The sequence below is a fragment of the Ascoidea rubescens genome, assembly GCF_001661345.1.
Source record: "Ascoidea rubescens DSM 1968 unplaced genomic scaffold ASCRUscaffold_1, whole genome shotgun sequence".
Classification (NCBI taxonomy): Eukaryota; Fungi; Ascomycota; class Saccharomycetes; order Ascoideales; family Ascoideaceae; genus Ascoidea; species Ascoidea rubescens.
Genome location: NW_017962913.1, coordinates 1,785,144 through 1,800,340, shown reverse-complemented (window position 1 = coordinate 1,800,340; position 15,197 = coordinate 1,785,144). Strand labels below are relative to the sequence as shown.

General features: G+C 35.3%; 7 protein-coding genes across 7 annotated transcripts; 3 read left to right on the top strand and 4 right to left on the bottom strand.

Moving 5' to 3' along the window:
• Positions 1–769: 769 nt before the first annotated feature.
• On the top strand, positions 770–2,433 carry ASCRUDRAFT_73701 (Bet v1-like protein). The gene has a single exon (XM_020192401.1). It carries the CDS (start codon positions 1,041–1,043, stop codon positions 2,283–2,285), a length of 1,245 nt encoding a protein of 414 aa, XP_020050280.1. The 5' UTR covers positions 770–1,040; the 3' UTR covers positions 2,286–2,433.
• A 122-nt stretch (positions 2,434–2,555) lies between these two features.
• Positions 2,556–4,498, bottom strand: PGS1 (CDP-diacylglycerol--glycerol-3-phosphate 3-phosphatidyltransferase). The gene has a single exon (XM_020192400.1). The coding sequence runs from the start codon at positions 4,038–4,040 to the stop codon at positions 2,637–2,639; it is 1,404 nt and encodes a 467-aa protein (XP_020050279.1). The 5' UTR covers positions 4,041–4,498; the 3' UTR covers positions 2,556–2,636.
• Positions 4,499–4,533: 35 nt separating this feature from the next.
• Positions 4,534–5,091, top strand: ASCRUDRAFT_68021 (uncharacterized protein; the record flags this gene model as incomplete). Its single annotated transcript, XM_020191466.1, has 2 exons — positions 4,534–4,738; positions 4,799–5,091. The coding sequence occupies 2 exons, from the start codon at positions 4,534–4,536 to the stop codon at positions 5,089–5,091; spliced, it is 498 nt and encodes a 165-aa protein (XP_020050278.1).
• Positions 5,092–6,416: 1,325 nt separating this feature from the next.
• On the bottom strand, positions 6,417–7,814 carry ASCRUDRAFT_68020 (uncharacterized protein; the record flags this gene model as incomplete). The annotated part of the gene is made up of 1 exon (XM_020191465.1): positions 6,417–7,814. The coding sequence occupies one exon, from the start codon at positions 7,812–7,814 to the stop codon at positions 6,417–6,419; it is 1,398 nt and encodes a 465-aa protein (XP_020050277.1).
• An 889-nt stretch (positions 7,815–8,703) lies between these two features.
• On the bottom strand, positions 8,704–10,701 carry ASCRUDRAFT_30790 (uncharacterized protein; the record flags this gene model as incomplete). Its single annotated transcript, XM_020190220.1, has 1 exon — positions 8,704–10,701. A coding segment is annotated over one exon (1,998 nt), but the record flags the coding sequence as incomplete, so codon positions are not given.
• Positions 10,702–11,524: 823 nt separating this feature from the next.
• ASCRUDRAFT_78932 (uncharacterized protein) lies at positions 11,525–11,920 on the top strand (the record flags this gene model as incomplete). Its single annotated transcript, XM_020194314.1, has 1 exon — positions 11,525–11,920. The coding sequence occupies one exon, from the start codon at positions 11,525–11,527 to the stop codon at positions 11,918–11,920; it is 396 nt and encodes a 131-aa protein (XP_020050275.1).
• A 1,285-nt stretch (positions 11,921–13,205) lies between these two features.
• On the bottom strand, positions 13,206–14,535 carry ASCRUDRAFT_100788 (BAR-domain-containing protein). The gene has a single exon (XM_020188517.1). It carries the CDS (start codon positions 14,322–14,324, stop codon positions 13,491–13,493), a length of 834 nt encoding a protein of 277 aa, XP_020050274.1. The 5' UTR covers positions 14,325–14,535; the 3' UTR covers positions 13,206–13,490.
• Positions 14,536–15,197: the final 662 nt, after the last annotated feature.

Genomic DNA, 15,197 nt, shown 5'->3' with positions numbered 1-15,197 from the left:
TCAATTTCTCCTTATCCATTCGAATTCATATTCATGTACATATTATAATTTATCAATTCTACTTTTTTTTTAAAAAAAAACAAAGCTGCAAAAGTATATATTTATTAATAGTAGGTTTAGAGGAATTAAATGCCAAAAATTAAATGTTTTATTTTTTTTTTTTCTTTTTTTCCACCTTTGTCTGAATTCTACTCAATGAGTTGAGAATAATGATCTTTGGATTTCTGGTTAACTTCAACGTATGACATAAAGCTCCTTATCTTTTGATTCCCAATCTCAATTTGCCACTGTTAATATATTTCCATGCTATTTTTTTGTCATAAAGGTTCTCTCAATTATTCCATCTCGAATAAATCAGCATTTAATTCCCTTTCCTCTACTTACTGTCGTTTTGTGCATTGTTTGCTTTGTAAGTTTTGACATAAGTTTCAGCTCTGACAAGTCATAAAATCTTCTTTCACCAACAAATATAAAGAACAAGTTCTTTTAGAAACAAATTCCGAACTCGAAAACTGCTGTGAAACCTGTCTTGAAGATACAATTTTAATGAAATAATTAGAGTTGTTTGTCGGGCCAATGTAAGTGAAAGCTGGAATATATTTGACCTGCCTAATTTGGATTCTGGAGATAGCACAGAATTTGACTTGCTGTTATTGTAAAGCAAGATTGTTAGATACTCGATAGATGCAATCTAGTGGCTGATAAACCGAGATATCAATGGAAAAGAGATGCTTGCAGATATTTCTTTATCACACAGTGATCCTTATTGGCTGGAAGCAATGGAGTTCTGATTGATCAACACTCTAAATGAATTCAAATGCTGATTTGGATTTAGATTTAGATTCAGATGGTGAACATTTATAAGTTTGAGCCTTGATATATGTTGATTATAGTAGTGGGGGAATGATTGAGGAAATGGTATAAATATGATGAATTTGGAGCTTAATTTTATGCTGGCCATTACAACTTTCACACAAGAAAAATTAGCTTTATAAAGAATCAATTCAATCAATACATCTCGATTTCACAACTAATCAAAAATGCCTGCTGCTGTTGCTTCTCAAACCAAAACCTACACTATTTCAAAACCACCAGAATACAGTGAAGCTGAAAAATTATTACCAGGAGAACATACTCTTCCTGCTACTTGGTGGACCTCACAAGCTGTTTTTGATTTGGAAAAAAGATCGATCTTTAACAAAGGGTGGTTGTATTGCACACACAAATACAAATTCAGTAAAGATGGGGACTATTTTCTTTTTAATATCATGAGCACTGAGTTTTATATTATCAGAATAGGTGAATCAAGTTTTAAGGCTTACCATAAACCCTCTAAGAAGGTTGATCTAACCAAACCAGTTGACTTGGTTCCAATTCACACTTTTGTTACTGATCAAGGTTTAATATTTGTTAACTTCAACCTAGTCAAAGAAGGACCTATTCCATTTGACGAATACTATTTAGGCCTACAAGAGGAAATGAAAGAATATAATTTTTCAGATTACCAGTATTATATGTCATACGAATTAGATGGCAAATTTAACTGGAAAACATTGATGGATGGATATCAAGAATGTTATCACTGTCCAACTGCTCACCCAGGTTTAAACACTGCATTCAAAATGAATACTTACAAAGTGATTCCAAAGACCAATTACTGTCGTCATTACGCCGAAATTGTGAGAGAAGACATCAGTGTTCTCAAAGAAGAGGTTGATCCAGATGTTGAGTCATCATGGTTTGCCTGGGGAAAATCTGAAAAAAAACTTCCTGAAGTTCGAAAAGAAGCTAATCCAGGTGGTGAGTTTGATGGTTTATGGGTTTATCTCTATCCAACCAATGGTATCAACTGCTATTCTCCAGCATGGTACTCCATCAGAGTTTTGCCAATTACACCAACTCATACAGTTTTACAATATGATATCTATACTAAAAAAGGATTGGCTGAGAAAGAGAAAAAAGAATTTGTTGATTTTTTGCAACAAGTTGAAATTGAAGATTTTGATTTATGTGAATTGACTCAAAAAAATTTAAATCAAGGTGTTTATTCAACTGGATTTTTACATCCATTAAAAGAAAGAGGTGTTGTTTACTATCAAACTGTTGTTGGAGAGATGGTTAAGAAACATTTTGCCATTGAGAAGGAACATGGAAAACAATTTGACCCAATGTACGCTGATGGTACTTCTTTCGCTTCCCTGAAGAAGGAAACAGTTGATTTCTCTAGCTTCAGAAGTTTAGGAGAACTTCCAGAAACCTCATGTCCAGAATACAACTGGCATTAAATGTATTACCTAAACTTTAGCATTTTTATTTTTATTTTTTTCTCCATCCTTATTAATTCTAACAATATTCCATTTTTTTTTTAACAATATACTTTAAAGAAGATAAGAAAAATATATTCTCTATACTTTTACAATTTATTTATAAATGACATCAACTTTATTAGTAAAAATAGTGTAAATATCGTATATCAATTTTTATACACTGATTTTTTCTTTAAAATTAAAATAACACAAATTTTTCCAAAATAAAAATAAAATAAAATAAAAAAGCTTTGTATATTTACAATTTCATAACATATTTTATACACATAATTTCATTAATTTTTCTTTTCTTTTCTTTTTTTATTATTACTATAGTTTATTTCCAAGAAGCTTTGTGGCTAATATAACTCCTTTAGAAATGTGTCTGTTGTCTTTCTCAAAATCTTCAATAGACAACTTTTTTGTATTTTGCATTATGTTGTCAACCTCATTTTGCATTTGCTGTTTGAGATTCTCGTCTTTTGTAACAATCACAGCATTGGACTCCAAATCCAAAGAGTAAGCTCTTCTGGTGTAATTTGATGAACCAATAATCGTTATACATGGTTTTGTATCATCTGGGTCGCTGATCCATAAGCCCTTAGCATGATAAGACCAACCATTGGGAGTGTTCACCACTCCCTTCTTCCATTCCATAACCGATACTAGGGATTCTTTTTTGGCTTCTTTGACTTCATTGAGAAATGTTCGAGCAAGATACAAATAAGCAGGAGGCAAGTATTTTGAGATTCCTTTTGATTTGTAGAAGCCATTAGCCTCGGGTGAAGCTGTAATAACATTGCCAATAGAAGTAGCATTTAACAATCTTCTTTTAACGTCGTTGTGCATGTTAAAATAGCCAGCAGTGAAAGTCCATTGAATGTTGGGGTTATCGAGATACGACAATAATCGCAAGACAATAGGTTTTTCAGTTGAAGCATCAGGATTCAATAGTGGTGTGAATTGTGATACAGGATAAACAATTGTTTCTGATTTGTTTAACTCCTCGTCAGTAATCATTTCTTCGTAATCACCAATTGTTTTCTTTCTGATCAAGGGCTCTAGCAAAGACGTTGACTCCAAAACAAACCTTTTAGTATCCAAATGAGGTTCTGAAGTGAAGTTTGAAGTTGGCCAGGTTAGTTTGAACTGTTTGTCGCTATCTTCGTAAACCACTTTATAACTGATAGAGCCGACTGCCTTTTGGATATTGTAATAGTAGTTTGTTAGATCCTTTGATTTGAAAACATAGTAACGATCCTGTCTGTTGGTGAAGTAGTCTGATGATAGGTTAGCACCAGATAATATAATCTCATCGTCGAATCCATACAATTTCATGTGCTGCAAACCCCAGCCCTCGTTGAGTCTTTTGGGGATAAGATACTTCTTCAAACCAGTAAGATTCGGAGTGTGGTACATTCTGATGTCAATTCTGTTGCCAAATTCCTTGTACAATCTTGCCAATAGAGAAGCTGAGGACTTTGAGGGAGCTTCTCTAGTGCCTCTCAAAGCATCAGTGAGGATGGAGACCTTCAAGTTGGGTTTTTCGATCATCGTCTGTCGCAAACACTCCACAAGCTCGTTCTGGTTCTTGCCAATGTAGAGAGACGAGAGAAATATCCTTTCCTGGGCATGGCTGGCCTTTTCCTTCAACTGCTGATAAAACACCTCTGGGCTGGTGATAATCTCGATGTCGCCTTTATTCAAAGAAAACCTTGGGGCTATCATGTCCATCTGGGAGATCACAGCTTTGACCCTTGGGTGGAATCGTGTGTTTGAGGTGTTGAGTGGGCTTATTGTTGAATAGTGTGTCCAAAAGCTCCATGCTCCTCCTATGTATCTCATGCTGGGCCTATCTTCTTCCAATGATGTTTCGTTGGTGAAGAACAAAACAGCACTTTTCGAGAAGCAGAGCTTTATGCTGGATGTGCATCACATGCTGGAGCCGATTTGTAGCTGATGGGCTCATTGAAACCGATGAGGATGGTGGAAATGCGTCTCCATTCAGCACCAACACCATCAGTCTTGCAGCAGATTCCACAGCGATTCCCAGCAGCATCTCGATTGAAACCTCATGTTTTCTGGTGACTGCCTCTTCATCAGCACTTAAATCCAATTATCAAAGCACTGCTCGTCGCTTGGACCATCAGAACAAACAGCTTGATATGCAAAATCGATTAAAAAACCAGCACCAGTAACAGCAGAAATGCAACAGGATTCAATAAAAATGACAGATGATGAAATTGCTTTGAAATCCAAAAATATTATCCTTGAAAAAAGTAAAGCAATAAAAGCAATAGTAAAGATGAAAGAAAAAAATGAATCTACAATTGTATCGTTTATTATGTTAGAACAGTCAAAAAAAAGAATTTCTTCAATCATCTACAAAGACAATAATAGAAATAAAAATGCCAAAACAAAATCGAAAGCGAGTACGTATACTCCCTTAATTTTTCTACTTCCCAACCATTCGTTGCTTCTACGCCTTCAAGACACTAATAATAATAACGAAAGTAATAATGATAATAGCAATAGTGATGACAATCTTAATTGCTCTGCCGATAGTTCAGATGAGTTAGCAGCTCCCACTACTGTTTACGAATCTATTCAACGTTCAAAACAAAACGCATCTGCAAAGATTAACAGTACAACAACATTGAGTAGCTCCTATAGATACAACAGAACTATCAATTGTTTAAGAGAAATCCTTCCTGATTTCTCGTCTTCCAAAATCACCTCGGCAGATATAATCAACCAATTACACATTTATGAAAGTTGCTCGTAAATCAACAATTGGATTTAGTAATGAATTTACTTTAATGGCCGTACAACAAACCATGATTGGCTCTATAAGGTCAGAAGCTCAATTATTGGGATTCTGTTTAAAAATATTTTTTGATCCTGTTGTAACCATATTTGATAATGTTGACTTTCATTTAAACTATAAAATCATAGCAAATAAAAACTTTGCTCTTGACGGTTGCTATATTAAAAAGGAAAATAAAGAAGAAAAAATAGTTTTGATCGTTAAAGCTAAAAGTGGCGATTTAGTAAAGCAATTAGCTACACACCTTCATCGCATTTCTGATTCAGCAGTTAATAATACTAATTAATACTAATTTAGAAATGATAGATTTCAAAAGTTTCCAAATCGTATCAAATCTTTTAAAACAAGGTGTAGCCAATATGTGCCACGCTAAATGCTGGTTCCTGCTATTTGTTGATCAATATCAATGGGTGATGTTAATATATGATCCAAACAATTCCCCAAAGATTTCAAGTGCATTTCAAAATTTCTCAGAGTTTACATCAATCAAATTTGATTTTATTTCAATGAATCATGATTCATGATTCATGATTTAAATGTGTCACTTACTATGGCTCTTGTGTATGTATTATTTTATCAGAATTTTGCATATTTTGATGGCAGAAAATTATTAAAGGAAGTCACAGTGTCGATTAAAGATCATTGGAACCGAACAATTAAATAAAACGCATATAATCTTGCTAGCTCTAATTATAATACAATACAATTCATCAATTTTCATTGAAGTATTTTTCTATAGATTTAAGTGATCTTGAAGTGCTACAATGTTCAACCAAAAACAAAAAATATTGGTCGTCGGTTTTCATTTGTAATCCAAATTTGAATAAAGTTTTTAATTGCAACTCGTCAGAAGACAAAACAGTGTTGAAAGTGTTTGATGTTGGCCATGATAGCCCTTGCTCAATGTCAGCTACGCCGGAAAGAATGACAGCAATTTCAAAGAATGAAAATTTTTATTTAACCACTATAAGGCAATTCAATATTGAAATTAAAGTGTTCAAAACATTTCGGAGTATTAAAATCAAATTTAAATAAAAAAAAAATTGTGGAGTTAAAAATCAAGGATATCAATGATTTAGGTTCAGTTTTCGAATTTAATGAATTAGAGGTAACAATAGATGAGGTCATTAAAGACGAAGCAAAGTTCTCATATTTCGTTTGAACAAGACAGTATTTATTTTCGTTACACTGTGTTATATATATTTGATTTGATTTTTTTTTCTTTTTAAATTCAAACTTTTAATATTCAAAGTTTGTGATATAATTATTAATACTAAGATTATTTATTGAATTTTGGGTTCAACAATGCTGGTTATGGTGGAAGAGAAAGAGGGCATTCTTCTGGAAAACACTGTCTCTTCCATCGAGCTCGAAGACGAGTCTTTGCTAACGTTTCTCAGCTTCAAACCATTGTGTTTGGTTTGGCTCAAGGGAAGCTTTCTTCCTGTGGACATTGTTGCAGCAGTTGATTCTGAGCAGTCGATTCCAGTGCTCTGTTCTGGCTCTGGCTCTGGCTCTGTTTCTGTTTCTGTATCAGAGTTGGTGTTAATGTTGAGGTTTCTCAAGTAGTCTAAATCTGTGAAGATTGGTGGATATTCAGTGTCCATTTCATTATCTGTATCATTGAATTGTCGACGCATACTCTCTTGTATAGCTCGACCTGGTTTTGATAAAACAACTGTTGAATAAGAAGAAATGTCACCAACATCATTTGAATATCCAGACTCACTATATGAAACAAAAGAAGATTCCAAACTGGATTTTTTTTGAGGATTCAAACTGCCTAATTTCATAGTCTGAGTATTTGAGTTTGGAGTGCTTGTATCTTTGTGATCCAATCCTGGTTGGTCCAAAATTTGAGAATAACTACTTCTTTCTCTTTTTCCCATTGATTCTCTTTGATCCTCTTTCTCAATCTGTTTTTGAATTTGTTTCTCGTCATTTTCATCTATCAAACCCAATGCCACAGGATTTATCACCATCTGAATCAAATGAAATAACAACAACGACACCACTCCCACCAATAAAGCAAAAAGAATAATAACAATTGAGTAAATGTAGATTAAGTAAACAATTTCAAGAACACCGCCACTGTTGATATATTTCGTTGAGTCGATATTGTACCTGAACTTCACATTGCTGGAATAGTGGTTTTTGTTGTAGTTATAATATTGGTGGTTAATGGTGGCAACATACCCATTGTTGATGATATGATTCGACGAAGATAGCTCTTCTTGAGTAACCAAACTGCGAAGGAAACCAAAATCAAATATGAACTCAGAAAGGCTGACCCCAAATGCTGAATACAAAATAAAACTGATTGGTTTCAAGGCGAGCTCAACTAACAAAATCACGAAGGTAAGCACTGGATTCAATAGTAGCAAGTGAACTCCATAAAACAATAGGCTGAAGGGCTTGAACACATAGGCAAGATAGGAGAAGTACGAGAGATAGCCAAACAATCTGCTGCCTACTGAAAGAAAGCTCTGGTGAAAGAACCTGATAAATTGGCAGACCTGGGTGATAATACCAACAGAAACTCTGTAAAGCTTCAAGTATACGTTGATCAAAGAGATGATGAACCCTAGGCTTTTCGACAAAATCCCCATTATTAACTTGTAGATATCATTGTAGAGACTGGATTTCACCTGAAACTCAGCACGAATCTGTTCTTGATCCATTATTCACTGTTTACGATTTGAAAACCTTCCAATGTTATAACAAACTATAATAGTAAAATGAAATCAACTTCGATAGCCTTGCCCTGGAGAAGAAAACGATTAGCGAGTAAGTGAATATATCAAATATAAAAAGAAATCAACTGATATACAGACAAAAATACAAAAAATAAAACAATAAAAAATGAGCCCTTAACAACCTCTGGAGCAACGTTAAAAGTTCCAGCTTTCTTTTTGAATGGAAGCATTGGTTCAGCAAGACAATAAATACAGTAAATACAACAGATATAATAAAATCAGTAAATTAATAAAACCATTAGATAGCACACAAGCTCCAGACTAGTTATTCGACCTTCTTCCACATTGCAGCGTTTTGATATACTAAATCCAACACAGCAAAGACAGAAAAAAAATATTGAACAAACTTATAAAACCAGAAGGATCATAACAAAAGAAACAAAAAAACAGAAGCAAATTACTCTATTTTAACTTTGTCTTATTTTATTGCTGAAAAAAAAAAAACCAAAAAAAAATCATCAACAAAAAATAAATTATCTTTAACGGAATGAATAGAAAAAGGTTTTTTAAAAAAAAAATGCAATTGGATGACAAAAATTATTGACTTTCTTCTCATCTTATCTCCTTTCCTCCAGTCTTAAAGTAACAATAAGCCTAGCAACAATTGTACTATGTAATAAATGAATTGAGAACATAATGGTGGCGACAAAACCACAAAAACTATGAGCTTCTAATAAACAATATGAACAATGAAAGAAAAAAAAAAGTAAAAGAAAAGTAAGAAAAAGGCAAACAAAAGTGAAAAAAAAGTAAAAAAAACTATAATAACATTATTTGGAAGTTAGTAAAATAAAAAGTTAGTTTGAATGCTGATTTATGTCGGTGTAATAACATCTCCATAATTTGTTGAATGAATAATCTCTCTTTTGATTGCATTTTTCCTTCTTCTATTCACAAATGACAATCCACTTATTTGTTCATTTGAATTACTTTTATCATCATCATTTGTAATCAAGTCGTCATTTCCCAAATATAGTACTTTCATTACATTTCCAAACCCTACCACAACTGATTTGTGTCCAAATCTATTCATTGTTCCAATCTTTTTGATAAGCAACCCTTCATTTTCTACACTGGGTATCTCATGAAAGGATACTTTTCCCTGTGCTGTCATGGTCCAACCTTCCCACATACTTCCAATTTGAGGAGCTGCTGCATTATCTAAATTGATGCTCTTGTGTTTTCTTGATCTAAATTGGCTGTCTCCGGATAACGAATAATTAAATTTGAACAATCCACTCTTGCTAACAATATCTTTGTTCATGGAGTCAATCATCTCATCTTGGGATTTGTGTCTGATACCGATAATCATATTTACATCGGTTAAGGACCAGCATTCGACATCTTCCAACCAGTGTTGATGCTCAGTAACTGAATCAAAACCAAGACAACGGATTTCTCTTGGATCTCTTTCAACACGAAGACAAATATTATTTTTGGCCCTGTTATCAATCGAAAAGGTATGCATAATAACTGTGCTAGTGTCGATTTCTGTATAAACAATGGAAAATGACTGAATTGAAGCACAACCGCAAAATCTGCAATGTGTAGGTTGGTCATGAAAAACATGGAAGCTTCCAGGTTTGAACTGCCCAACAATAAATTTCTTGACCAAAGTACCTGTTTGAACATCAATCAATTCTGCAATTGAACCCCTAGTTCTAACAATCATGCCCACAAACGAAACAACAGCAATAGTAGATTTGGCAAAATCTTCTTCAGGAACTTCTCTGGGGATGATTAAATTTGTCATTGAGCTGATTGAGTTCTGTCTCGATAATCTTCCTTCTCCTCGATTCATTCTCATGCTTGTTTTTTGCATAGCCAAAGGAGTCATTAAACTTTTCCCCTTGTTATATCTTTCTTCTTGAATCATCAAAGTTCTGGTTCTCCATTTGTTATTGACCACCGTTGAAACAGTTATGGTTCCCTTTTCGCTTGCTGCTACTATTCTATCATTAACTCTGGCCGTTATTAATCTCTTTGCAGATACCAAGTGTGTTGATGATAAGACATCCTTTTTACAGGATGCATCTTTACAGGAGATGGTGAGCATTTTCCCACTTTTGAGCAATATTATAAATTCATCATCTTTTTCATCGTCAACTAAATTTTCTTGAGAAAGCTGATCAAATGCCTTTTCAATTTCGATTCTTGGAGAAGAAAGAGATTTCATGCTGTTTTTTCTTGACATTGTTGGTGTTCTAGGGGGCTGAATTGCAGATGAGCCATTTATATCAGATCTTGAGGAAATATTGCGCAAGTTATTTTGAGAAGCAATCTTTTGCATTGTCTTTTGTCGTCTTAGTGTTTGTAGCATGGTTCTTCTACGAAAGAATGCGTTTAATGGTTTAGTCCCCACCAATTCATCTTCATGAAGAGTCCAAATCCAGGACATTGCAAATCTTGACCAACATTTTATGTAACCATTTTTGGAGAAAAGGGCAACATAATCGCCCTGAGAACTGATTGTTACGTGGGTTATGGGCCAAATTTGTCTGACAATGGATAAACTGGTCGGTACAGGAATTGGGTTAGTTAATGGAGACCAAACTAGGATTTTATGATCCATTCCAACCGATACAATGAAGGGACAACCTGGAGTTGTTGAGATTCTCAAGACATCTAAATAGTGGCCATCGAATTTCAAGTCTTTGCAATTAAATGGACGATTTCCATTTGATTCTTCATCATTTAAAGAGTCGCCGTCTTTGATAGAAAAGTCATCTTTACTTAGAGTATTAAGGAAATATTTCAAGACTATGGTTGAAAGAGCTACGATGAAAAATAGACAAGCCAAAAACTCAAATAGACCATAGATATCAAAGTTGGAATTGTCCTTTATATTGACGTCAATCAAGTCTGATAATGTGAATTGGTTATTTTTGATGGTTGTTAATTTTTGGTCAATATTTTGAAGGGAGTTTTTTGAAATGGCAAAGATTGGTTCTTGAATGGAGACAAGCAATTTTAATTTTTTTTTTTTTTTATAATCTTTGTTATTGTTGAAAAACAGGTTGATGTTTTTTTTAAAGATAAGATCAAATAGTTTTAGTCCAAAAGAATTTTTGTCAAGAAAAAACGCAAAGGGGTAGTTTGGATCGTTGTTAATAAGGTAGGATAGAGATTGAGTATCGATAGATAGTATAGAGTGGAAGGATGTATTGATTGAATCGTGGATGTTGTTGTTTTTTTGGTTGATAAAAGATGAAGATTTTGATTTTGAAGAAGAATTTGGGATTGAAAAAGGTAGGTTTGTGAATAGGTTTGATAGTGAATCATCTGTTAGCCATCTTAAATTGAGGACGATTAAAAAAAATATCATGATGACTGAGGTTGAGATAGATTTTGTAAAGGGGAGTTTAATGTGTAAAAGATACTGGCCCAAGATGTGTCTTAGAGAAGATCTCTGTGGTCTTTGATTTGGGTGTTTATTTAAGCCTAGTAGGGTGGAAGCTATAATGGCGCCATCGTTTTTAAAGTAGTCTATAGTTGATTTTGGGGAAGGGAGGGAATTGTTTCTTGAGGTTGATTTTGAAGATGAGTTGTTGTGGATTAGGAGGTCGTCTAGTTCGAATCTTCTCAAGTCTAGACTAAGGATGGCAGTAAAGTAAGTGAGATGCAAGAAATGGTCGATGATTAGGGATATTGAGGCGAAAAAGCAAAACTGTTTTGAGGAGTGGGATAGGAAAAGGGATAGTAGTAGTAGAAGGAAGATATCGATGAGGACTATTAATGTTGATATCACACTGCTGTCTGAGAAGCTTTTTGATAATTTTTTGGATACGGAGAGTTCGTATTTTGAGTGTGAGATTGAGGTGATTAGTCTGAACATGTTTTCGATTCCAAGGACGATGACGATAAAAGGTAGGATTTGGAAGGGGATATGGGATATGCTAAAGTCATTGAACAAGTATGAGGTTATTGTTGTTGCAGACAAGATGGAAAGGAGGATTTCTACGACAAAGGCTATTAGGAGACCAGTTCTTGATTTGACAGAATGGACGTTGGATAGGGAGATGAGAAAGTAGGAGAAGATGAGAAAGTAGGAGGAGAACAAAAGAAAGGAATCTATGGTTTTGAAGTGGTTTAGGATTATGAGTAGGGAGATGTTTTTCTTGAAGCTTGTGTCTCTATCAAAGATGAGGAAGTGGTTGTTTATTTTGCTGGAGATATTTTTTTTGATCTCGAGGAGGTTTTTGTCCCAGATCTGGCCTGGGTTTGGGGAGTCTTTGTATAATGAAGGATTGAAGAAGATGGATATTTTCAAGGCATGGGCATATTTGATGATTCCATTGATGATCTGAGTTCCAGCCAAGTAGTCAGAGTTTGATAGAGGGATTGAAGAGCGAATTGTTTTCAAGTAGGAAATATCGTTTTGTAGGCGAGGAATTGAGTTGTTCCAAAACAGAAGAGGAGAGTGAAGGAAAGCCAGTGGATTGTTGTTCAGTGGGTAGATTGATATTCCATTTAGGAGGTGGTTCTGTAGATATAGGGAGTTTAGAAGAAAGTCTTTATCGAGGGCGCCCAAGGTGTTTAGTTTTTTTTGTTTTTTTTTGTTGTTATTATTATTATTGTTGTTATTGTTGTTATTATTGTTGTTTATAGTGTTTATGTTGTTTATGTTGTTTATGATATTGTGATTTGAATTGTTATAGTTGACGTTGTTTATATTGAGGTCATTTTGGATCCAAATCTGGCGAAATTCTATGTTTGAATCGAACAAAAAGTTTTTATGATCAAAGCCGTTATTATCAAATTGGTTATTATCGAAGTCGTTGAAGGATATTGAGTTGAGATTTGAGAGAGAGGAGATTGAGAAGAAGGAGTTTGAATGGTAGAAGGAGTATAGGGTTGGGTAGGAGAGTATAAAAGATAATATTGCAGGCAAAAGAATGAAAAAAGAGGGAAACTTGATTATAAGAGAGGAGAGTTTGATGTAGTACTTTTTGAAAGCCAAAGAGCCTTTGTACTGATACCAGTATTTGAAAAATTTTAAAAAGGATTTTATTGATTTGATTGACTGTATCATTATGTTGATGTCGATGTTGATGTTGATGTTGTTGTTGTTTTTATTATTATGATTAGTATTGGTGGTAGTGGTAGTGGTGGTATTAGTAGGGGTAAATATTTGTGGGAAGATAACTGGATAGACTAATTATTCATTTGAGAATATTACTCGATAAATCAAAAAATAAATACAAAGCGAATAACAAATTTTAGTGCGAATATGGATATTAGTAAGAATAGGAATATCGAGAATGAAAATGTCGATCTGGGTGCGAGTAAGAGGAAGAGAACGGGGGAGGGAATGGGATCAAAATTGAGAAACAGCTAGAAGAAGATGAGGAAGGTGAGGAAGGTGAGGAAGGTGGAAAAGGAAGATAAAAAAGCTGGAGATGCTCCACAAGCGTCTAAAGCGGGACGAGAAGCTGCGTTTGATTTCCGGCACTACGCAACGTGATTGGCCCGGGTTGCTGCGGCTGAACGCCGGCAGAGGCCAGAGCCTTGCGTCTTCGGCTCCCGGCATTTGCTTTGGCTGAACCACGTGCTGGCCTGTTTGCTGCTGGTTAGTTAACGGCACACGCATGCACACACCCATTATAACGCGCGTTGTCCTGAGTACACGCACTGCACCGTTGTCAACCGCAGCATTTCCGCAAGAGCGTTGTCCATCCGCGCGTCCAACGTCCCGTTTGCAAACCCGTCGCGATCGACCGCGCTCACAAGGTTCTGGGTCTGGGCCAACGCGACATACGCGCCCAAACTCACCTTCTTTTGGACCTTCATCATGGCTTCAAACGAGGGCTCCATGTAGGGCTGGCGCAAGTTCACCAACTCGGCCATTCCGACCTTCAATTCCTCGTTGAGCCCCTCGTAGACCTCTCTTGCGAGCTGGAGCTCCCGCTCAACACGCCCGATCTTGCTGACGTTCAAGCTGCTACTGCTGGGGTTGCCGCCCCCCACTCGCCGCGCACGGCTCTTGCAGTTCTCGTAATCCATCCTCTTGTGCTGTCTCTTCTTCACCGCCTGCTGCACGTTCTCAAAGTACTCTGAAAACCTCTCCATTGGCTCCAAAACCGTCGTTTTGTACTCGTGCTCCACCTCTTTCATTGTCTCTCCATCAAAGTCTCGGATTCGGCTCAAGTACTCGTCGCGAAATCGTAAATTGTTCTCTCTGATTCCACTCTGGCTTCCCTCTTCTTGAAACAACTTGGTGATGCTTTCTGCGATACTCAATTGAGACCTGCTCAACAGCAAAAGCGAGCTCAAATACCCCTGGCTCTCCTTCGCCAACCTATATCCAATTTTATCTAATTCTTTGTATGCTCTTTCATAGTACTCAAACTCGTAATCTGTCACTTTATCTTCGCTTTTCACCAATATCTGACTCGCTTGCCTATTGAGCACCTTCTTAAATCCACCCCAGCTCATTTATTCTAATCTAATCTTCTATTCTATTCAGATGGTTTACGTGTGATTGTATGTGTAATTGTATGTGTAATTGTATCGTATTCTTATGCCTCAATCCGATGCTCTTTGCTCTCTTAATAACAAGTTCCTCATCCTGCTATTTATACTATCCCACCTTCCAAATGGCTTGTACTATTTCACCTCACTATTTCATCACAAATCTGGAATTTAAATTCTGTAATCTTTAATACCCATTTACCCTCTCTCTGGTTGCTATCTCAATTATTCCGTTAGCTTTCAGCCTGCCGTTTTAAATTTCATTCTCCAGAAAGGGAATCACATCCCAATACATGGTCCCAGCGTGCACATACATATACAAGCATGAATACGGCTTTCATGCGGATCAAAAGAAACCGTGTGCGGTACTACGGATCCGGTTTGCTGTTCCTTCAACCAATATCCTGATCGCCTCTTTAGGAAAAACATAAACATCTCTTTGTTTTTTTTCTTTTGTATTCAATCAATCTTCAATCAATCTTCATTTCTTATTAATCAATAACTCTCAAACAATTACTAAATTCCCATTAAATCTCTCCTACTCGCTCCTTTTGGCTCTTTACTCTCTTCTCTACTCATCTCTATTCCTCACATTTTCCAATGGATTTTCTCGAGAAAGAAAATTTAACCTACAACACTTCCAATTTTATTAATAAAAATACTTTAAAAAAAATTGAAAATAAAAATAAAAATAAAGATAAAATCAACACTGCAGTCAATTCAAAACCAACTTTGAAATTAAATGAAGCATTTAATAGTAACACTTTTCTAAACAATAATAATAATAACAATAATAATAATAACAACAACAACAACAACAACATCAAAATTACTACT

What these genes read in the sequence shown, in the direction of transcription:
- ASCRUDRAFT_73701 (XM_020192401.1), top strand. Translation starts at nt 1,041, where the DNA reads ATGCCTGCTGCTGTTGCTTCTCAAACCAAAACCTACACTATTTCAAAA.
- PGS1 (XM_020192400.1), bottom strand. Translation starts at nt 4,040, where the DNA reads ATGGACATGATAGCCCCAAGGTTTTCTTTGAATAAAGGCGACATCGAG.
- ASCRUDRAFT_100788 (XM_020188517.1), bottom strand. Translation starts at nt 14,324, where the DNA reads ATGAGCTGGGGTGGATTTAAGAAGGTGCTCAATAGGCAAGCGAGTCAG.